The 24,246-nt window shown below is 46.3% G+C and overlaps 1 protein-coding gene across 5 annotated transcripts in view; it reads right to left on the reverse strand.

The window, feature by feature from the left end:
- Window positions 1–538: 538 nt before the first annotated feature.
- Window positions 539–24,246, reverse strand: part of LOC113580013 (mannosyl-oligosaccharide 1,2-alpha-mannosidase IC) — a 145,953-nt gene continuing 122,245 nt past the window's right edge. For 4 of the 5 annotated variants that reach the window (XM_035525991.2, XM_081719753.1, XM_081719760.1 and 1 more), the window contains 8 exons: window positions 14,378–14,472; window positions 11,516–11,642; window positions 10,906–10,999; window positions 9,831–9,946; window positions 6,590–6,809; window positions 4,259–4,431; window positions 3,030–3,145; window positions 539–1,554 (listed from right to left, as the gene is read on the reverse strand). In XM_035525991.2, the coding sequence (XP_035381884.1) occupies window positions 1,404–1,554; window positions 3,030–3,145; window positions 4,259–4,431; window positions 6,590–6,809; window positions 9,831–9,946; window positions 10,906–10,999; window positions 11,516–11,642; window positions 14,378–14,472 (1,092 nt within the window). In that variant the 3' untranslated portion in view covers window positions 539–1,403. The remainder of the gene's footprint in view (window positions 1,555–3,029; window positions 3,146–4,258; window positions 4,432–6,589; window positions 6,810–9,830; window positions 9,947–10,905; window positions 11,000–11,515; window positions 11,643–14,377; window positions 14,473–24,246) is intronic. The other variant, XM_035525992.2, reaches the window with a different exon arrangement.

Below are 24,246 nucleotides of genomic sequence, written 5' to 3' on the forward strand. Positions count from 1 at the left end.
TGTATTGTATTGTGTGTGTGTATTGTATTGTGTGTGTGTGTATTGTATTGTGTGTGCGTGTATTGTATTGTGTGTGTGTATTGTATTGTGTGTGCGTGTATTGTATTGTGTGTGTGTATTGTATTGTGTGTGCGTGTATTGTATTGTGTGTGTGTGTATTGTATTGTGTGTGCATGTATTGTATTGTGTGTGTGTATTGTATTGTGTGTGCGTGTATTGTATTGTGTGTGTGTGTATTGTATTGTGTGTGCGTGTATTGTATTGTGTGTGCGTGTATTGTATTGTGTGTGTGTGTATTGTATTGTGTGTGCGTGTATTGTATTGTGTGTGCGTGTATTGTATTGTGTGTGTGTATTGTATTGTGTGTGTGTGTATTGTATTGTGTGTGTGTATTGTATTGTGTGTGCGTGTATTGTATTGTGTGTGTGTATTGTATTGTGTGTGTGTGTATTGTATTGTGTGTGTGTGTATTGTATTGTGTGTGCGTGTATTGTATTGTGTGTGCGTGTATTGTATTGTGTGTGCGTGTATTGTATTGTGTGTGCGTGTATTGTATTGTGTGTGTGTGTATTGTATTGTGTGTGCGTGTATTGTATTGTGTGTGCGTGTATTGTATTGTGTGTGTGTGTATTGTATTGTGTATGCGTGTCCTCCATAGCCTCCTGTAAACAGCGATGCTGGTCTTTGAACCACAATATAGTGACTAACACCATAGAGCTGCATGGCTTACAATGCAATAACAGCACAAGAAAATCTGATATTTTTTTTGAGAGGGACTTCCGATTCTCTCCTCACACATTCTGATGTCACTCAGCCTTTTATGTATGATACACTGAGTCGTCGGTGACTTTTTTTTTTTTCCTGAAAATTGTTTTCAAACCTTCAGACATCTTGGTCCTTGCATGATATTGAAAAGCAAACTGACAACCAAATCTGTCATGGTAAGATATTTTTTTAAAAATGAACTGTGTTTGGCAAAAAAAAAGAAGAAGAAGGAAGGAAATGACATCAGAAAAGCTTTGGCTAAAGATGGAAAGAAATGCTAAATCACTGACGAAGAGTGAAGAAAAGTGGATTTCTCTTTCTCTTGGAATGGCCCATGATGTGGCACTCATCTGGGAGATTTGGGCCTGAATGATATTCAGTTTTTTTCCTCACAGAGGAAGGAAGGAAAGAAAAAGGTGCTCTTTTCACAAAAGTCACTTGATTTGTTTTGATTGTCCACAGAAAAAGTTGTGCCGGCTCCCCCAATTGGGCAGGATGTCCCGGCTTGAAGACGTACAATCACAGCGTATACCACAACATCCTTTACGGGAAAGGAGCCAAGAGTCTTCGACGGGGCCTTTAAGGCTGTGGCCCTGCACTGGTGTGTGTGTGTGTGTCTGTGAGCGTGTGATCATAAGCTACTCTGGACGTGTCTGATCAATGTTCTGTGTGGTGCCGTGTGGCTGTAGGCAGTTCTTGCGTACGATGGGGAGGGGATGGGCCTCGGTGTTGAAGACCCAGTCATCCAGAGGCAGCAGGTCGTCATCCGAGAACAACAGGTACAGATATCTGAAATTGAGTCAATAACTCAATAATTCACCGGAAACTAAATGTGTCCTGAAAGGAAGTTTTGCCAAGAGTTATGCACTATAAGAAATACATAGTAGGGATCAGCTAGCATTAGAGAAATGAAATTATTCAACAGTTCCTTTCCCATTGTAAAACAAAGATCATCTTTAAATGGTAAAGTAAGTATTCCTCTGAACACACACACACTCTCTCTCTCTCTCTCTCTCTCTCTCTCTCTCTCTCTCTCTCTCTCTCTCTCTCTCGATTCTAAATCACATAGAGCTGGATAAGACAATCAACTTTCACATTCTCGGTGGAACCCCAGTGGGGGCCTTATTCACTGAGAAGTGCTCTAACCATGCTGATATTTGAGATACCGGCATGGGCCTTTCACACCAAAACTGTATCACCCCGCTGACACGGTGCCAATTAACCTAAACCTTAGTTATTTCATGCATATACAAAATGGGACATAAATACTTTTAAAAGATAATGTTTGACCTGCAGTCTGTTTGGTCGGGCTGTGTGACGCCAGCACACGTCCCACAGAACAACCTTTTCTAACTGTGCAATGAATGGAAGTGCACAGACTTACATATACAAGTAATACAATAACCCTAATAAATAATTCAATTTTATCGTAACAGATTGTATTTTCAGATTTTTTCCTTTCATCTTTGCTTATTTTCACATTAATTTCAAAAAATGCACCCTGTTAGGCAGGCAGTTGTTGCATAGCAACAAGTTATTTGTTGCTGGAAGGAACTGGCAATATTAAAACATATTTAACGCAATGTTTCAGGCTCCTTTTTGCCCCTTTATTTTAGAGAACGAATATATAAAAGCAATAGAACACTCGAGGCTGTGTGTTATCGCGAATGACATCATGGGCAAACCACAGCCGTGAGGGAGTGATTGGAGATAACACCCTCCCTCTCGCGATCTATTGCTTAATCATGCTCTGATCCCCATCGCACTTGTTTCTAGCCATGTAAGCCTTTTAGATCAAACTGTGCCTATGAAAGAGCTTAGCACGGGACTGCCATCATGACTCTGAGTCAAGGAGATATGGTAGCAACGATCATTAAGTGAACCCTGAACGAATGCTAATATCGCTAATTAGCGTAATGTTGCGTAAACCTGTGACAGTGTGGTTACATTAAGTCTGATTACACAGTTTGCACTTCTCTCGACACACATCACAAACAATGTCGTACCTGCGTGAAATTCCTACTACAATACCTTCTGAGGGCTGGTGAACATGCATCCAATTTTTCATCCAAGCCCCACTGTTGGAGCAAGCCATAGCCTTCAGTGGGCTACTTACACAGGGCCTGTAAGATTCTGCTCACTAGCAAACGACTGGTCCCTTGGCCCCAACATGTGAAGCTTTGCCTATGTCTACAGGGCCCACAGTCAGTCCACAGTGGGCCAGTACGGATATGCCTGCTGGGAGGAAGTAGGGTATTACTCACTTCAGTGTTTCAGACAGGAAGAAGCTCTGTTGCATGTTGTCATGGCTGACTGTGGAGGCGTATACGTCTCTGATCCCCGAGAAACCCCCGTCTACACGACAGTGTTTCTCCAGCGCCTGTGAGAAACATACCATTACCTCTTAAAGATCAGTAACTGCAAATGGCTAGTGAGGAACAGAGGCCAACATGCTACAATTACCTTATTTGCATTATGTTAACCAACTCCTCAGCTAGCAAACCAGTAAATTAACCACGTACATGCATGGAGATAACTAATAACAAGAGCATTTTCCTACAAATTTTGATGAAAAACGCACAACAAATTTGACAAATGAACAAAAAAAGAGGTGACGTTTCAAATTAAGGGACAATTAACTCATAACAAAAGCAGACATCTACACTGTGATTATGCATAGCCCCTGTGTTACTTTGGGAAATGAACATGACAAATCTATTTCAGTTCTCATCCACCTCATAATTAACACATCGTCCTATCTGAACGAGAGAGGAACTCCGTTTTAACACCCCGCCTTTAGCCCGGCTTTCGTTTCTGAGGGCTAATGGGTAGCCCCGAGGGCTGTTTTGCCTTGTTTCGCTGTTCTCTCTTTTACCTTGCTTTGCCAACCTCTCTACTCATAGGAGGTGGTTTCTTAACCTCGCGGATTCAACAGATTTACGGTTAGTACTGCCTCCCACATTTGCGGTTGGATTACTACATTAGTTTAAGACTAGGACTGGGGACAGACGGATAATTTGTGTTCAGAAAACAATCGTTACAAAGTGACGTTTGTGCAGTGAAGCTGCAGCACAATACATCAGAGCCTGTTTCACAAAAACCTCTTTGCCACTGGAATATTAATACTCTGTTATTTGTTATTAGCATTGTCTTTCCTTTATAGCATCTATTGTGTCTGATATAATGCATAACTCAATAAACAAAGTTAGAGCTCACTCTAGTCTCAGGCTACTTTTCACAAGGCCAAGTCACAATGCATGTGGAATAAACAAAGTACTATTCCAAGACTGACAGCAGCGATTAACAGCTCTGCAGCTGTTTCCTTCAAGAGTCACTGTATGACTGCCCTGCATTAAAACAGCCTCTGTCATGCAGAAGAGAGAAAACTGTGCACCCTGTGCAACTGGAATTAACCAGGGAAAACGAAGAAGGCCCTAATCTGTGTGATCGGTCGCCTGGCGAGATGCGTTTCCGCCGTGAAGCTCCCACCCACCTCCACGGCCTCCCAGCCCCACTGCCGGTACTTGGGGTCGTGCGTCAGACGCCACATGTACATGTAGCTCTCGATGACCTCTGGTCTCAGGATGTAGTAGCGGTCGCTTAGTCTGGTGCCAGTCGCTTCAGCACCTCCATCAAAGCGAAAGGCTTCGGGGCCCAGCTTGGTGGCTGTCGACACACAACAGGCCACACATGAGGAAAACGCCACGACCGATCCCTTTCGTCAAGAGCTCCACTGCCTGGGGAGAGTGCTTGAGTGTATCTTAGGTACATCTTTCTGTGTTTGCTTTGAAAGCTAGACAGAAATATCACTGCTTTCTTATGGTACAGCACTCCAGGTTTTCACTTAATCTGTCTGTGATAGAGTTACTTTAAAAAGTGTTTTCTCCGTCTCAGCTACCAGACTGCCCCTTCACGTCCATACGCGGTGAAAGGATCCACCGAAGGGCTTAAATGAAAATCCACTTTAAAAGAAAGGGACGTAACACAAAAGGCAAAAAAAAGAAAAGCAGAAGACAAAGATAAGAAAAGCCTGTAACAGGGAAGCCCCAGACAGGAGAGCAGGGAACAGATTAAAACCACATCACAGATTACAGTGAACTTCATCGCATTCTTTAGGAGTGTATTTCAACCTCGCTGTATGGTGTGGCTCCACTCACACCCAGCATGGTAAGTCACACCAGGCTGCGATAGGACAGTACTGGAGCCAATACTGTGCCAGCCTCATCACTATGGTTACCAGCAGACAAATGAGACAAATTTTCGAGAAGAATGAAATGCACCTTCAGCTGTGGAACAATAAGGTTGAACAAATGTGTCTGGAAGGGATGATTTATTAAGATGATTGAGAAAAAAACTATTTTATTAGCTTGTTTTTAAATTGGGTTGATCCCTGACTCCACAAACTTTCTTTCCTTTCAGCTACTAAGTTCAGTCTTCTGCATGAGGCACTTCTGTCACATCAAACTGCTGCACTGTGTGTGTGTGTGTGTGTGTGTGTGTGTGTGTGTGTGTGTGTGTGTTTGTTTCAGACAGTGTAGAAGACTGTGTTCATTGTCAACTTTCATTGTTAAGCAGCGCTGAATTTGAGAGACTTTTTGGTGCCAAGGAACCTCTTTAATACTCCAAACATGTCTAATCCAACAGCTGTGCAATGAACCTGAGCAGAATGTAATGTGGGAAAAATAATAAAAACAAACAAACAAACAAACTTACAAACAAATAAAAGAAACTCAAAAGGTCTTTTGCTTTTTTAGGTGTGAGCTCAAAAGTGCTGCAGACACACAGTGCAATGTGCTGCCCCAGAGGGCAATAAATAAATATATATCTTCTAAGGATTGAAGCTTTCTTAAAGGATCTAGTCCGCTGTGTGGTAGCAAATTTCACATGTTTAGGGCTAATCGGCAGGGCCGCAGACGGTCATGAGAGAAGGCTGGGATCAAGCAAGGCATTAGGTGTAATCTGGGAGTCCCTCCGCCTCACTCTCAAATCCCGCTCTCTCTTCTAGTCCCATGGTTCCCCCTCACCCTGACAGCTCGAGGCATCTCCTCGAGTCTGCCGTGGGTCGTGCAGGAGCTGGTGTGAGAAGAGAGCCTAGGATGGTGCAGCACTGGTGTGGTCTGAGAAACCAGCAAAGCCTGTTCACTAAGGCTTGGAAGAGCTACAGAGGAAGCAGCAGTCTTGCCTAATTTTAACCGCTGAACAGGCTGGACTTTTTCGATGAGTTTTACGTGAGACAATATTACTGTTATGCTAGGGAAAAAAATAATAAAGAAAGAATTTTTTAATAGCAGAAAGATATGAGCATGGTTGCCTGCCATTAGCCTTTAATTTCTATCCCAGAACACTTTCAGCAAACATTTGGAGGGCTTACGGATGTTAAAATCTTCAAGTGAAAGCATACAGTAATATATGTATAACTTAACAGTGAGCTTTCTTTGTGATTTTTCAAGCCATGCTTGCAAAGAATATTTGTGCTGAAATATTCAAAAACAATATTACTAACTGTGAATGAAGACTTGCACTGGCCAGTTCGCACTGTGCCAGAGGGGTCAGTTAGTCAGCCTCCGCAAAGGTGCATCTATTATGAGCCATGTTTACATTTTCCTGTGCAGTACTCCGTTAAAACAGAAAAAACCCCAACATAAACTGAAATAAATGGGACATTGCCAGATGGTCAGCTATGATCTACTTGTGTTCAAGTTCAATCAATTTAACCCTCATTAAATAAATGTGACAGTTGCAATAGCACCATCTGCTGGACAAACATTCTGGTAGGCAGCTTTTAATACAGATACGGAGGTGAGTGGCTCTGTGTCGTACTGACCCGACCGGCTGTAGGACTCATGGCACGTGTGTGTGATCTCTGCTGCCAGGTCCAGGTAGTGCTGCCTCTTCTCTGGCACGCTGTCGTCTGCCCCAATGCCCACCATCCCACCTGAGAAACAGGCCAGATGACCCATCTTGTGGTCCAGAATTCCGCCTCTCCATTCCGCTACATACGTCAGCCCTCCTGGGGACTTCTGCACCAGGTTGGCCTCTATTGCCTGGAGGGCCAAACAAGGAATTATACAGTAAGTATAAATTATTCATTTATATAAGAATATAGAATATTGAATAAGTCTTAACTCAAGATATCAAGTAAATAAGATTCTGTGGATTAGTCCTTATAGATCCACAAGGATCTATAAGGATTCCCATCTCTGATTTCACTTTTATATGTCTCAGAACATTAGAACATTAGTCATAGCATGATCTTCAGGTATGAAGGCGAATTGTAAAAAAACATTCTGCCAGTAAAATGCATCCAAAATGTATGAGATGCGTGATAGGTAAGTAGAAACCGCTGATTAGGGAAATGGCTCCCAGTGAAAAAGTCCCTTGAGCTAAATCAAGTTGTGTTCTTCAGCTGCTGAATTCAAGCCCAAGTGAGAGGTTAAAACACATATCATTCTCCAACCAAATTAGTATATTATACTATAGCAGAAGTATACTATACAGGAGTATAGTGTGGCAGGAGCATAGTATAACAGGAGTATAGTGCAACGGGAGTATAGTGTAGCATGAGTATAGTATAGAAGGAGTATAGTGTAGCAGGAGTATTGTATAGCAGGAGTATAACAGGAGTATAGTATATCAGGATTATAGTGTAGCAGGAGTATAGTATAACAAGAGTATAGTGTAGCAGTAGTGTAGTATAACAGGAGTATAGTGTAGCAGGAGTGTAGTGTAGCAGGAGTGTAGTGTAGCAGGAGTATAACAGGAGTATAGTGTAGTAGGAGTATAGTATATCAGGATTATAGTGTAGCAGGAGTATAGTATAACAGGAGTATAGTGTAGCAGTACTGTAGTATAGCAGGAGTATAGTGTAGCAGGAATCTAATATAGGAGTACAGTATAACAGGAGTATAACATAGCAGGAGTATAACAGGAGTATAGTGTAGCGGGAGTATAGTGTAGCGGGAGTATAGTATAACAGGAGTATAACATAGCAGGAGTATAACAGGAGTATAGTGTAGTGGGAGTATAGTGTAGCGGGAGTATAGTGTAGCAGGAGTATAACATAGCAGGAGTATAACAGGAGTATAGTGTAGTGGGAGTATAGTGTAGCGGGAGTATAGTGTAGCGGGAGTATAACAGCAGGAGTATAACATAGCAGGAGTATAACAGGAGTATAGTGTAGCAGGAGTATAGTATATCAAGAGTATAGTGTAGCAGGAGTATAGTGTAACAGGAGTATAGTATAGCAGGAGTGTAGTGTAACAGGAGTATAGTGTAACAGGAGTATAGTGTAGCAGGAGTATAGTATAACAGGAGTATAGTATAAGAGGAGTATAGTGTAACAGGAGTATAGTATAACGGGAGTATAGTGTAGCAAGAATATAGTATAACGGGAGTATAGTGTAGCAGGAATATAGTGTAACAGGAGTATAGTATAACAGGAGTATAGTGTAGCAGGAATATAGTGTAACAGGAGTATAGTGTAGCAGGAGTATAGTGTAACAGGAGTATAGTATAACAGGAGTATAGTATAGGAGTACAGTATCACAGGAGTATAACATAGCAGGAGTATAACAGGAGTATAGTGTAGCAGGAATATAGTGTAGCGGGAGTATAGTATAACAGGAGTATAACATAGCAGGAGTATAACAAGAGTATAGTGTAGTGGGAGTATGGTGTAGCGGGAGTATAGTGCAACAGGAGTATAACAGCAGGAGTATAACATAGCAGGAGTATAACAGGAGTATAGTGTAGCAGGAGTATAGTATATCAAGAGTATAGTGTAGCAGGAGTATAGTGTAACAGGAGTTCAGTATAACAGGAGTATAGTATAACAGGAGTATAGTGTAACAGGAGTATAGTGTAGCAGGACTATAGTATAACGGGAGTAAAGTGTAGCAGGAATATAGAGTAACAGGAGTATAGTATAACAGGAGTATAGTGTAGCAGGAATATAGTGTAGCAGGAGTATAGTGTAGCAGGAGTATAGTGTAACGGGAGTATAGTGTAGCAGGAATATAGTGTAACAGGAGTATAGTGTAGCAGGAATATAGTGTAACAGGAGTATAGTGTAGCAGGAGTATAGTGTAGCAGGAGTATAGTGTAACAGGAGTATAGTATAGCAGGAGTCATTGGTCCCTCACAAATTGAAGTCAACACTCATTGACATTCTGGTCGGCTTCCAAAGCAGGTGGACTTAGGAGTCTCCAGAAAACAATCTGAAGGAAAGGCTCCAGAGAGACGCTGGGAAACCCCCCACCATCCTAAGGGTGCTTTTCTTTCAGCAGCGTCTCCCCTTCAAGTCTCTCACTCGGTCTCCTTTCACATACTTTAGTCCGCTCTGAGAAGCTGTGGCAGTGTATTGTGGGGGATCGATAGCAAATGACTCAGCTTCTTTTGTCCTCTTCTCCTTCTCTCTCTTTTTCCCCCTTTTCCTCTGGATTTTTTTTACTCCAAAAAAATCTCTCTCTTTCTCTCTGTGTCTGTCTGTCTGTCTGTCTCTCTCTCTCTCTCTCTCTCACACACAAAAACGGTGCGTGCCTGCACTGATGCAGTCTGTCCAAATAAAAACATTGTGATCAAAGACTGACACATGATATATGATACATGAGAAAAGGGAAAAAAAGGAAAACCTTCAAATCCAAGGAGATTCCAAGTCAATCCAAAGCATCTTATTTGTGTATCAAGGACTAAATGATTAAAATTCGTGCAACACTGATCAGCATAACTGATTCGTAGGAGAGAGTCCTGGATGAATGCAATTAATCTCTCTCTAGACCTTGTACCTCATACAGGAGCATGGAAGAACCTACATAAATTACTAGCAGCCTATTTCACAGGAAAACCAGCTCATCCAGACAGAAGGAACGCGCTGTTAGCATCCTAGATAGTCCCATAGCGCCACACTGATTAGGGTTTCCTGCAAGGGCACCCTTGGTTCAGCTCTTGAGTCGTCTGATAACTTTACGGATTAATTATATGATAACTTGAGCTGAGTTTTCTCTGAGCTGTGTGCATATGTGTGTAAATACAGGAGAACATTCAAACTGCTGGACAAGCTCCCATACCTCCAAAGCACTGTAATACATGCGTTTGGCCTCCTCATCTGTCCTGTCCGACATCAGGTAGGATTTGATCAGGTACTCGTAAAAGCTGTCTCCCAGGCCTCCCAGAGAAACGTGATCTGAGAGGAGAGGGTGAAAGACCTGAAATCAAACCTGGGGTTTCATCACCAAACCAAATCACAGTGACCACAGCCTAAACGGAGCACCTGCGGTTGGAGGGACTCCTGATATAGTGCCTTCATCGTAGCTCTTATTTACTCACGCATTGTTTTCAATTTAAATAAAACAGAAATGCCCCCCCCCCCCCAGCCAAATATACATTGTCATGCAAATTAAAAATGCAAGGAAGATGTCATGGTAACACACAAAAACAAAAACACACGCTCACGCCCCCACACAAAAGTCCTTGACAAACTTGGGGGGTGGGGGAGGCGTGAGTTTCCACCCCTACATTATTCATCTCTTTTTATCACTGCTCTTCATTAGCCAATCATCGACAACAACAATTAACTTTTGCCATCGCGCATATTACACTCGGCGGCTTGCATTTTAATATGCCTCCACTGTCTTGCAGGTGAATGCGAAAGATTCAATTTGCAGTGGTAATGGGATTTATTATCATTTTAATAACCCTTAGCTGTGGTGCTGTCGTCCATGGCTGGGATCTGATATTGGAGCCGGGTTAGCTGTATAGAAGTCATGGATGCTGGAATAATTGTGTCAGTGATGGCACTGCTCATGAAGGACGTTTATTTGCAACCTGGTGCAAAACTGCATTTACGAAAAACCTTGGAGAGAAAGTTAAAGAAAAAGTAAATCAGCAGATAAGTTTTTCGCCTTAGGAACGCATTTATGCAGTGTGAAATACCACGGCCACACATAAAGACCTGATGTAAAGGTCAAACGCAGCTAAAAGTTAAAAGGACTGATTCATGAACTGCTTCCCTTTTGTCTTTATCATCGCATCTATTAGAGCATGATAGGAGAAATCTGAGCCCAGATCAGCATATTTGGTTGGGTGTAAGTGCTGTAACTGAGACCCAAGGCTGCACTGGAGCGAATGGAGGCAGTCACTTACGCTGGACCCAGTTCCCGCTCACAGGGCTCAGGAAGTTCGGGTACAGTCCATGCGGCTTCTCGATCTTGTCCAACAGCTTTCGGATGTTCATGACCTGCAATGCCGAATGATCTTGGAGTCAGTGTGGTGAGCCATTAAAAGCAACCCCTATGATTTTGAAACATACAGATTCTGCCACTGGATGCTAACCGGACATTGCAGATCTTCATCATTAGGAACACAGTGTGCTGAATGGTTCGTTTTCCCTGCTCTAACAAACCTGATCCAATTAATATCCTTAGTTGTGTAAGAACAGGTGAAACACAAAGGCTTTGGATGTCAAAGACAAGGATAAGACCAATATTGTGAACCAGTGTTGCTGAGTCCTGGCCCCTGAGAACCCTTAAAATAGTGTTTAGTGCTTTCCCTGCTTCCAAAACACCCGGCTCACCTCATCAGCAAATTAGACTCTTCATGAGGTTTGTGTAAGTGGGAAGGACCACATTAAAGCATTCAGGGCAATGATATTCCACGACAGCTAGTGGGAAGCTAATGTGATCTAACTTGTTTGTTCCCTCTCCTCACAGCAGCGTTTACCGATGCCTCATTGTTATCAAAAGGGTCCCCAGACCTTCTCGGTGAAGATGGGGTTTCCGGAGAGCTCCGTCAGGTGCACGAACTCCAGGTGCAGCGTGCCGAACTCAGCCAGGATGCTGCTCCCGGCGGAGGCCCACCCCCAGCTCCAACTGGTGCCACTGCAACATAGGGCAGAGCAGGCGACGTGAGCACCCACGCTCCAGCCCTCCAGTGCCATGGCAACTGACGCCAGCCCACGAGCAAGCAGGTATGGAAAATCATGGATGATCGGAGCCATGGCAACAAGACATCGAATTGCGGAATAACAAAGCTATTATGCCAAATGGAAAATAACCATTAGAAATCAAATCATTAAGCAAAATAGCGTAATAAAGGGAAAGTTATAGGCAATGTGTCAGAACTTGATGTGAACAGGTAAAACTAACTGAGGCATGAAATAAAAAAAACAACAGCAGTTTGTCCATGTATGTTATTAACAGCGGAGTGGAATATATTTTTTGGGGTGGCAAATTCTGGTAGATCCAGTCATTTTGGAACTGTTACTGTTATTGCACTTCATAGCCTACAATATGTGTGTTCACGGTAATGATTCTAAACGGGTCTATAACAGGAACTAACAGCTCAGGGAGCCCAGCCTTTAGCTGTTAGATTTACAGCAGTGCTGCAGAAGGGGATGTGAACTTCCCGTCCTTGTGCTGTTACTACTGAAGTTCTTTCTGTAGTGGATCTGAGATGCTGACAAGGACACTGTAGGTATTTCCTACCCGAGCTCAGACCCGCAGCGCTAATCCGCTATCCGATTTCCTCCAGCGCGTACTAGACACCTAAACCTGACGCAGCGCGTCAGAAATGGTGGACGGCCCTGCTTGGTGCGTCTTGGTCCTGCTTGGCGCCGTTTGGTGCGGCTGGGCTGTCCGTGCAAGCCCGGGCCAGTCGTCTTTCAGAAATGCGATTATTATTAGGACTGTATTTTTCGAGGTCACCGACCGCTGGTACGCTTTCTTTGTGACCCGCGAGGCTGTCAGTGATGGTGCGGCATCAGAACCATAGTTCTACTCCCCACTGAAAGGAAAATCAATAGTAGAGTGGTCTGGGGAGTTGGGGCTGTTCGTGGGGGGGGGTTGTGCGAAAAATAAATAAATCTCCTGACATGTTTGGAAAAATATAAAGGACCGGCTTGGTGTGGGATAGAAGTCATCTTTAAAAAGAGGTTTATTTATGCAGGAGGAGTGCATGAATTAAACCAGTGAGCCAAATCCATGTGGACAGCCAGAGCTCCAGAATCTGTTGCAGTGGCGAAGCGGGGAGTCTTGGACTAAGAGAAAGGCTGAAGTATGCCTCCCTTACACGTTCTCTGCCTCATTACCCGCCCAGGCCTGAAGAACCCTGGCGTGTCAAGCTCCAAAGGAAAAATCAATTCCTGAGAGGCTGAGGGCACGTGCCGATCTCTTCTCTTTCAGAATAACTTTGCTGACCATCCATCTGTTCACCCATCCATTCGTCCATTCATCCGTCCATCCGTCCTCTCTTTCTCCGACTCTCTCCTTTTCTCACATATCGATCTCTGTGTGCCACTGCGTCTCCTACTTGAGTGTCACAAGTCCTCTCAGGAGTGAATAACCATGACTGGGCTCTATAAGTGAAACGTAGAGCCCATTATGTGCACATAATTGCACACTCTGCACAGCACATCCGTGCTTTCCCGGCTGCCCTGAAGCCAAACCCAATCCATCAGTATGTGCTATTAAAAAGATTTGCACACTGAGAGCATGGTGTCTTTACTTTCAGTTTGCACTGTGTTTTGGTAATGAAAAGATAACTAGACGTGGCACAACACTACATCTTGGAGTTTTTTGGAATCTCAGCTGAGTCCAGTTACTCTCGTGGAATTGCTCCATAAAGAAATGCTCCAAAAGAGAGCCAGCCGTAGCACATGCCAGTGCCTGTTCTCTCCCTGCCTGTCTGTGCCCCCCGGACACGGTGCGGGTCCTAGGTGGAAATAAATCTGGAATGGCTCTGGAATGCCTGCCGATGTGTGCTGGAGCTGCTGGGATGACTGGAAGCAGGCGTGAGATAGAGGTGCCAGAAGCAGAGGATGAGGAGGCACAAGAGATGGAGACACTTTTGGAATAGACGGGCATGACAGGGTGTTAGCTATGGGGCAGTGAGAATGGGCCGTGGGGTAATGAGTACAGGGTGTGGGCCTAGTACAGGGTGTGGGGTGTTGGGTAATGAGTATAGGGTGTGGGGTGTGGGGTAATGAGTATAGGGTGTGGGGTGTGGGGTAGTGAGTATAGGTTTGTGGACTGTGGGGTAGAGGGTACAGGGTGTGGACGGTGGGGTAATGAGTACAGGGTGTGAGGTGTGGGGTAATGAGTATAGGGTGTGGGGTGTGGGGTAATGAGTATAGGTTGTGGACTGTGGGGTAGAGGGTACAGGGTGTGGGCCCAGTACAGGGTGTGGGGTGTGGGGTGTGGGGTAATGAGTATAGGTTGTGGACTGTGGGGTAATGAGTATAGGTTGTGGACTGTGGGGTAGAGGGTACAGGGTGTGGGCGGTGGGGTAGAGGGTACAGGGTGTGGGCCCAGTACAGGGTGTGGGGTGTGGGGTGTGGGGTAATGAGTATAGGTTGTGGACTGTGGGGTAATGAGTATAGGTTGTGGACTGTGGGGTAGAGGGTACAGGGTGTGGGCGGTGGGGTAGAGGGTACAGGGTGTGGGCCCAGTACAGGGTGTGGGGTGTGGGGTGTGGGGTAATGAGTATAGGTTGTGGACTGTGGGGTAATGAGTATAGGTTGTGGACTGTGGGGTAGAGGGTACAGGGTGTGGGCGGTGGGGTAGAGGGTACAGGGTGTGGGCGGTGGGGTAGACGGTGATGGGATCATGCTGGTACTTACCTGCCCAGGTTGATCACTCCTCGGGGAATGCCAGTGGGGGTATTGAATGCTGGTAGCAGTTTCTCTCCAAGCTCCAACACTTTCTGCTTAAACACCTAAAAGACAGAGAGACACAGCAACAGAGAAAGCAAGAGAACATTATATGTCTGTATGCTTGGTATCCGTGAACACATAAAACAAAAGGCACACACACACACACACACACACACACACAAACACCCTTATCCCCTCCCTGTGCACAAAATTACCATTAGCAGTGAGCATACAACAGCACACCTAACTCTTTTCCTTAATGGCTCCCGCTCACTCTCCAAACAAAGCTAATTACGTGGGCCATAAACTCAGCCTGGGCTTTCCGGCAGAATGGGCCAGGGCGAGATGAAGAGTCATGACCGTGAGGTCATCTGGAGCAGTGTAATTAGATGCTCGCTAGAATCTCCCTGATCACGGCAGCTCCTCTCGGCTTCCAGGAGAACGTCTCCCGCAGACAAATAGCATGACTCCGGCAGTCTCTAACACACTAATGGATTTGGACGCAAGGCAGTTGTTTCCTTCCTGTGAGTCAAATAAGGTGTGATGACGCAGGCGGTGTGGGCGGACTCGTCTGACTCCGTACGGTGCTTGGTGAAAGTGCACAGAATCAGAACATCCGCTCTCGTAACAGCTACCTTCATCTGGACTAACAGGTCAGCTGGAAAAGAATCTGTCAGTGTATGCACCCTCAATCGGAACAGACTGTCCCGATTGAGGCCGTTCCAAATACAATTCCTACCCAACTGAAGGAGGTGGGCAATCCTGTAAATACTGTGTAAATATTTTTTAATATAAATAGAATAATAGCCATGGAAACACCTGTATTTGTTTGCATTCTTAATTGGAAACTTTCTGCACATGTACATTAGCATTATAACGGACGTTTACAACATTCAGCATGACAGAAGCCAGTAACTGTGTCACGTGCTTCTTGTTGTCATGGTAACATGTACACTAAGTATTGCGTAATTGCGTGCGTGCTCGTAATTTCAGATCTGATTACTTGTAGTGTGCTTGTAAATGGAGATTTCCATCAGACTGTTAAGTAGAGAGAGCATATAAACAGCTCAGTCAATCTATAATTGGCACGAATTCAATCGTTTTGGTGAAAATCTTTGCAAATAACACAGAGAGAGAGAGAGAGAGAGAGAGAGAAGGATGGAAAGAGAGAGAGAGAGAGAGAGGGAAGGAGCAGGTAAGGATTCAGTGTAGAAAGAGCACAGTATGATGCTAAATAAATAATGAAATCAATTCTGAGAGGGAAAAAATGACTCGGTTTGAACTTTGACCTACTGTTGAAGGGTTCACATGACATGCATCACTCCATCCACAACAAGCATGGCTCACCCAGAACAGCTCGCAGGGGTCGTAAACGGTGCCCATGGTATCGTAACAGGAAGACTGTGGACTTTACTGCTAGATTTATTAAGCTCAGAATGAAATGTATGCTATTATCCAATAAATCAGGAAGTACTTAGCAACTAACATACACACACACACACACACACACACACACACACACACACACACACACACACACACACTCATTTTCAAAAGCCCAGTAAATACCCATAAAGCTTTGCAAGCTACACATAAAGATTTGCATGTTTCATTTAAGTATTTGAGACTAATTTCCCCTAACTGCACTGCGTTGCACAACATACGTATTTTACTGCCGAAACACAACGAACCAGTGAGCGCATAGTATTGGGGATACAGATGCAGTTTAGATACAGTCTGACAGCAGAAGATCCGACTGCACACGAGCCCCTTCACCAGCCACTGATGTGTCACTGCAGCACCTCACGCGGATCAAAATCGCTCGGGCATAACGGGAAAGTTAACGTAGCTGGCAAGGGATGGAACCTCGTATCTCGCATCTTGCCATTAGAGCGTGCCGTGTTTATGCACAGAGCCAGCACCTTGTTCTTTGAGCACAGATGTAGCAGTGTTTTTACCCAGAATCCTTTCCATATGCAGTGGTGTGTGCCGGTCGGTTTTAAATTGTTTTGACCTAATCGACATCAAAGCTGAGATGATTCTAAAAACACACAAACCAAAACACAGCAAAAAAAAAAACTGGGGTTTTATAGCAGTAGCAGTAGGTGTGTGCTGTTCAGAACAGACCATCATTGGCATGTTAATCTTGCCAATCTCATGGGTTTTTAATTGTGCTGAAATATGTGGGGGCCTAATGCTCCGAATGGAAAGTGCGCTATCTCTAAAAACACGGCCCGCTCCCACGGGGACCTACGACATCAGACGCAGGAGCAGGCACACGCGGGCCTGCATGGTGGGATTGATCTGCCATGACAGAAGACAGCTCTCACATTTCACTTCCAATTTGGCTTCTCCCCGAGAACGCGCGGGCCTGCGAGAGAGAGACAGAGGATTTTCTCATCCCCGCTGCGCAGCGAAGGCACATCAAACAACCTGTTTTAAACGAACATCTACGCCGCGCGCTATAGACAGCTGTAAATCCACAAATCTACGACGGGACGTCTGTCTGCGTGTGCACGCTGTGAGCCCCAACGCAAACACACTAGGGTGTGCAGACTCCTGCCATGTGACCAAATTCTGGAAATCCGCTGGCATGATCCCACGTCACCGTAGTCACTCTGTCAGCAGTGTGTGCCACTTTTACCAACAACCCTTGCACGGGGGGGTCAGCATGATTCTAACCAGCGTGGTCAAAGTCACCTACAACGGAGACCCAAATGTCAGATGTAGATCCAAGGATCAGTTTTCATGAGCGGGCAACATCCGATGGAAAGATCGTGTCCCCGATGCCGTATCAGCACTCTCTCTCTGAGTGATCGGTTTAATGTTCTGGCCCACAACAGCATAGGTATTGCTGTGTGTGATAGTCGTACACCAGTGAGAAATGGCAGATGACTTTTAAAAGGCCATTTCGGGTGGAATCATTCCTTGCCGGTGGTTCGACCTGGCGGGTGGTGGGCACATTTATGGAAATAAACTGGGAAAAGAAGCAAAAAGGCCAGAGCGATACTGCTTCTCCTTACAGAGACAGGGTGAAGAGATAGAGAGAGAGAAAGAGAGAGAAGGAGAGAAGGCAGGGGGGCAGAGAGAGAGAGAGAGAGAGCGAGAGAGAGAGAAGCCCACTATAAGTGTAAATAGCTGCTACATGCTGGGTACTGTTGAAGCTCTACTGTGAACACACGCCTGCGGCACATGCAGTATGGCGTGGAACAAGCCTCACCGCCTAACGCTCACCCTCCTTATGGTCTCAGCACGCGGGCTCGGAACATAAAGCTACAGGAGAGGGTGCGAGCGTCTCGCTGAGCAGCAGGTGAGATCAAGATAGACAAGGGACGACGCGAAGCAATCAAAAGCGATGACACCTGTAATTATCAAAGCGCCTCGGCGGTTCCCTGCCCTGCACGGGCTGCTTTTCTTACGCTCCATCTTCAAGGAATGCATCACAAAATAACATGGATTTCTGGCCGCCGGAGATCGTTTCTTGGATTGGACTTCAATTTTATTTGTGCCTTAAGCCCTCGACCAGGAGTTCCCAGAATAGTGCGGCGTGCCGCTAAACGTGCGGAGTAGCCGGGGAAAGCCTCCGGAGCTGCCGTCAAACCAATGCAGACAAACGAGTACAAGGCTTTGACCTTGGTTCCTTTGAAACACCAGAACTGAAGTTCACTGAACTTTCCTGAAGTTTCAAGAAAAGTCCATAAGAGGGATGCTTCAAGAGAGGATGACATGTCGAATACATTTCTGCTGTCCCGACACTACATCTTAGTCTTATCTCCTTCTTGGAAGAAAACGAATGATTTCCGGAAGCTGGCAGAGCTTCAACTGTGTCTCCCACTTTGCTGCGCTTGTTGTCTCGAGTCCGGTACTTTCGCATGAGATAGCAGCTGCAAAGAGGCTGCAACTGCCAGGGCGTCGGCTTCTGCTGCTTGGGGCTCCTGTTTGTCATGATCCCATCCGGTGTTTTCCCGCAGTGGGCCGTGGCACGGCGATTCCTGAGTGGGCCGTGGCACTCGTGGTCTGCTGTAATGAAACAGACCGGGATCAGGCCACGCCGAGCCCCGCCAGGCCTCAGTCCATCACCCGCGGCCGGAGATCCCGACGTGGAGATGCAGTGGTCAGTTCCCTGGAGGTGAGGTGGGGCGGCTGACTCGACGGTGAGTCACGGGCCGAGACAGGCAGGTGAGGTGGTGGCAGAGAACTGGCAAAAAGCTGCGTCGTTTGTAACAGAATCCATGGGGGCCGGATGCAAGGTCACTTTCCAGTGGGTGGCAAACTGCTTGACCCTGAGGCTTTATGGAAATGCCGGTGGCTATGAGGTCACACCCACAAGCTGCCTGACAGCTAGTCAAACCTACAGCTGTGAAAATGGCGAGTAATTTTAGCTGGTACGCCAGTTAGGCAGCTGCAGACTGACACCACCTGGGACGTTTGGGGCTGTCTTGAGCTTTGGACTGACTACACATCATTTCAGTCACCCACCAGCTTCTTCATGCCTCTGTCTGGAGCTTTTGTGCAGCGGGATGGCGAAAGCCAGGCCACGTCAGCCCACTCATGCTGGATTACTGGTGCTCAAGCTGAGAGACTCACACTGTTTCTGCAACAAGTCAGTCCTTTGTGTGACAAAAAAGAAGAGAGTGGGAATAAAGAGGGATTAAAGAGATGGAAAGGAGAGACAGAGAGATCAGGAAAGGCCGACAAAAAGTGCAGAGGATCTGGGACGGAGAAAGGGGAAAGAAAGAGTCGTTTTCTCAGCGTGTTGTGAAGGGGAGAGGCCATATCTCTTCTCTGGTGGGCCTCTGTTCTTGCCCAGGGATCTAAATCATTATTAACAACTGAGCGTTTGCTGTTGACCTCACTTAAATATTTAAAGGTAAATATGCTGTAAATATTTAAAGGAGAAAAAGGACTCAGGAGGAAGTAGCCAATAACAAACAGCAGCATCCCCAATACTGTGTTTACACATCAAATTAACATGCAAAAACGCTGGAATTATGCGCATATGAGATTCAGGTACTTATATTTACACCTGCTCTTAAAAGGCATGTACACATCTCATAGACTGAGCATACACCACATGCTTTTTTGGGGTAAAGGAGCACAGTCTGGGTGTTTACACTGGTTTACCGATTCAAACCCGAAGACTCGTATATGCTTTTCCGTCATAAGAATCAAACAGGTCTGAGAATCTCAGTAAAGTCTCAGATCATACTGGAGCTGGATTAGGAGCGTTAAAATTGACTCAATTAGCCGCCTGCAGTACCTGATCACCTGTGCTGGGAATCTATTCCTTGAAATTCCTTTCCTGAAAAAATCAGCGATAGAATCAGGCTGAACATGTGGTAGTTTGCTTGGCATTAGTGAGAAGAACCCAGTCTTTTTTGGATTGTATTTACCATGGAAAAAAAAAAACCCACTGAGACATGGTGGTATTCAGTAGGCATCGCACAGAGACAAAGGCAAAATGTGAATGCGGCCTTACCAGTGACTTCAAAGGCGAACACAACAAAACGACGGCACACACGGAGCTAACAAAGCAGGAACACACCGGAGGGCTGGATCTGTAACGCACATGAAGGTGGCTGTCCGAATGATGAGGAGTGGTAACAGGTGCAGGTACCCAGAAAGGAGCCCGCAATTCACAGCCAAGGATGCGTCCGTCACATACACCGTGGAAGCACATGGAGTCAGCCCGTTGCTAGGAGTTTCCCGACGACGTTTGCCTTGTTTACTGCAGTGACAGAGATGGTTTTGTTGATATTGTTTATATGCACGTCTTCAAATATGAGACTGATGAAATCCCTCTCAAAGTCTGCCAAAGCAGAAAATAGCAAGAACATATCTTGGCTTGGAGACTACAGGCCCTTTGGAGATTTACGAGACATTGCAGCTCAGGATTAATTAAGCATCTGTTTACATTTTGGTTTCATTGTGCAAGCAGAAGGTCACCTGGCAATCCAGGCCTGGCTTTGATTCCTGAACCGTGTATTATTCATATGGAGACACCTCACCTGAGAGTTATGGCTTTAAAGAATAGGAACAAAATAAATTAGATATCAGGTCTTCTCATTCAGCATCTGTTTGTGTTCTCGTTCAGCATCTGTGTTTGTCACACACACACACGCACGCACACGTGCGCACACACACACATACACACACACACATACAGAAAAGGGGCGTGGTGAGGGGGGACGCAGTCACTGTCCATGGTAACCCTTGATCTATGATGCGTTTATGACCTGGCACGTTACTTCTTGTTCTGGCCTCAGCTGTTGCCAAGCACTGCTGCTTCTGAGTGGGCTAACGAGCACATGTACCGAAGCCCGGCCGCTTTGTCGGAGGCACACGATGCGCAGCCTTCGCTGATCGGGCCTTGTCACCGTGAGACAACAGGAAGCCCGGCAGCGCCTTGGCACTCCCTGTCTGCCAATTAGCCAACAAGGCGACGTCCCGCGTCAGCAGTCATGTGACAGGATAAGCGTAGCCCTTCCAGGCCGCGGGGTGCCAGATCAGCTGGGTTTAATGCCATTCCGGTGTGTGCCGGGCGCCGTCCTCCGCCCCAGCTGTGGGAAGTCACACGGAAAAGGGGTCTGCTCTGTCAGCGGGTTCGTGCCAGTGCTACTGCTTCCTCATCTTGAGCCGGAACAGCTACGCCCCTTTCAGACCGGCTGGGGAACAAATGACACCACTGCGATCCTTTACAGAGTTCATTTCCCTGTACAACACGCTGATCCTGCATGCGACCACGCTGCCGTCAGCCAATCAAGGATGACCTGCAACCCCCACTGCCGTCACCAGCCAATCAAAGGCATCCCACAGATAGGCCATCATCAGGCCCCGGGACCCCCAGCTGAAGCCGATCGCTGCCTTATAAAACCAGAGACTGATTTCATTTTTTTATACGTCGTGGTCTCCGTCGGAGGGGGCAGTCTGAGTGGCAGCCGCAAGTGCAGCCGGCTTCCAGCATATTAACACAGTGACCAGACATGATCCAGAAAGTTCCACAAGCCCCAGCAAAACTTTTGGTCTGAAGAGTCTCATTAAAGTCATGTACAGTGTGTGGGCTACGACACACCTGCTAATGTCCTCGGGCAATGCCTGACAGTCAGCTACACCGGAGTTATGACCTTCTGAGTCAATTTTCAGGAGCTGCAGAAATTCACCAGGAAGTCATATGCAGTGAGTAATGTTCCGCTGGGCCCATGAATATTTATATAAAGAGATTAAAACAAGCAAGTTAAGCAAAGTCAAGCCTTTTCAGAGGCGTGATTGCGTAAGACTAGACGTGGACAGCCAGTGAGAAGCAAGCTCGAGCACTGCAGCGTCCACACAGGGAGAAAAGCATACTCAACCTTTCATTAAAGGTCACAGGACGGATGGTCAAATGTTTTTTGGACGTTAGGACTGTCCTAAAGCTTACAACTGGCCAACAAGGTAAGAGCAATTAATTTGAATGAATTTATGATGGTAAGATGGAAACAATCGCAGACGCTTTCAAACTTCTGGCACGGTGCCAGAGTCAGCTCTGCCGCACGCAACGGGGGGACGGCTGCTCTTACGGCAAGCCGATGGCTTCCAGCGCTTCACAAAAGTGCGCGCTGAGGTAGCGTTTGGAAGCCTGTTGGATGCAAACGAATCACAGCAGAGCAGAGCGGGAAGGCCAGGGCCCTGCTTGAAGCCAATCTCGAATGCTATTGTGAGAGACTGAGACAAAACCTTCACCGCAGGGAAAGAGGAACCCGGAGAGAGAAGGAGGGGGGGGGGGGGGGGGAGAGAAACACCAGGAACGAACCCTCTTCTGGGACCAGAATGAGTGGAGAGACAGGGATTGCTGGCACGTCCTCCTTCCTGGAAGAGCTCAATCAGGTTCAATTTATCACTCAGTAGCAGTGGTGCCCCCTGTAGGTGTGTAGAGGCAAACACAGCGCTGGGGCTCAGGCCCCTTATGCCAGTGCCCGGGGGCAGAGTAGTGTGAGGGGAACAGGCTTCCTCCTCACCGGGGACACCCACAGTCCCACATAATATGAAGAGGCTTCGCAGTCTGCACGCTAAAGCAGCATTATATGAATTATTCAAAGACCTGTGGAAGGCTGTGCTTTCAGTGGAATATGTGGCTTTTTGGTGCAAAGAAAATGATACTGTAATTGGTCTTTGGAGTGACTCCAATCTGCCTCCTGAGGGTTTCAGACCCAGAATTCACTGCTCGGAGGAGAGGAAGACAGACTGTTCAGATACCAGCCGCTCCTAGCCAGCGCAAAGACACGCCCCCCAACTCCCCCATCGAATGGAAAAGAAGAAAAGGCTTTTAAACTCAATTATACAGACATCTGCACTTATGGGGGTAAAATGACACTATCTCATGATCCTTCAGAGAGTTCATTCCTGTCTCCCCCTTGAATATATATAACACCACGGAACTGCAAATGTATTGAACTGTAATTCCTTTACACAGTTCTAAATCCATCTCTAATACCGGCGTTCCACCAGTTACATCCAAATCATAGTCTATATTTACTATATTCTTTTTTGCACATGTAATCTGTTTGCAATGCAAAGTTTGGTGCAAACGTTTTCTGATGACACAGACCATATGTGGTCCACCCCTGAGTAATATGATCTAGCTGGATCAGAGAATGACGTTTCACGCCGCTGAAAGACGTGCCACTAAGGAGGCAACTGTTGGAACCTGCCTTCCCAGGGTGGTAGCTATGGCGACAGGTGGAGACCTGCAGCAGGTGTTTACTGGCCCTGATCAGTACTAGAAGAACATCTCCGACACTAAACGCTTCAGAACGAAAAAGAACCTACAGATGCCAAAAGTGACGTCTTCCCTTTTAGGGGTGAATGTAACAATTATTAAGAGTTAACTACCAAAACTATAAGAGCTGTGATGTATCAAAGCTCTCTGATTGTGTGAATATGGTTAATCAGGACAAATCCAGTACCATGTGAAGGGAAAAGTGTGTGTGTGTGTGTGTGTGTGCGCGCACTTGTGTGAGTAAGAGTGTGAGTGTGTGAAGACTAATACCATTAGCAGAAGCCTGCCCACATGCTAAGAGGTCTGTCCACTCTCATTAAATAGGAAGCCAATAGCAGAACTGTCCTCTCCTGGCTTGAAGGCTGGTGTGTGGACAGGCACAGATGGATGAGGGACAGGGAGGGACGAGGAGGGGGTGTGGATGAGGCGCTGGGTCCGGAGGGGGTGTGGGGTGTGTGCAGACTGATGGGGTGTCAAGTTGTTTTTCACACGTGTGCATATGCACCAGTGTAGCGTGTACAGCAGGAGGCGGAGGGTTCTGTGCGTTCGGCCCTGATTACGTCTTTGGCAGAAGGGACACCCGCAGATGTCACCCACGGCTGCGCGCAGCTCCCATCACACGGGAGCGGTGGGTCCAAAACAACACCCAAGTTGCTTCATGGCTCATCTGAGAAGGAGGAAAGGGTTTTAAATGAAGCAGGACAGTCCGGACAAATGTCCACACCAGAGCCTGTCCAGTGAGCTGGAGAGCAGGGCCAGTGCTTTCGTACGATCAATTTTAGCATGTCCGTTCACAGTTGTTGGGGGCTGTTCGCTTCCCTGTGGGTTCAGAAGCCGCACGTGTCCACGCCGGATCACACGGTCCACTAACGCTGGAGCGAGGTTCACCGTGTGGGGGCCGATACCGCCGCGTTCCTGAGCCACGGTTATAAGCAAGACATCTAACGCTGGCATCGAAAGGGGCCTGAGCCGTGCTGGAAGACTGCTCTCGTAACCCGCCGTGACTCCACCGGCGTTCTCAGTAGCAGGCTGATTCAGCTTCCCAGCGTGCCTGGCCCATTCTACGCAGCAGAGGTAGACG

This window comes from Electrophorus electricus, chromosome 1, assembly GCF_041902795.1.
Source record: "Electrophorus electricus isolate QZ-2024a chromosome 1, ASM4190279v1, whole genome shotgun sequence".
NCBI classification, from domain to species: domain Eukaryota; kingdom Metazoa; phylum Chordata; class Actinopteri; order Gymnotiformes; family Gymnotidae; genus Electrophorus; species Electrophorus electricus.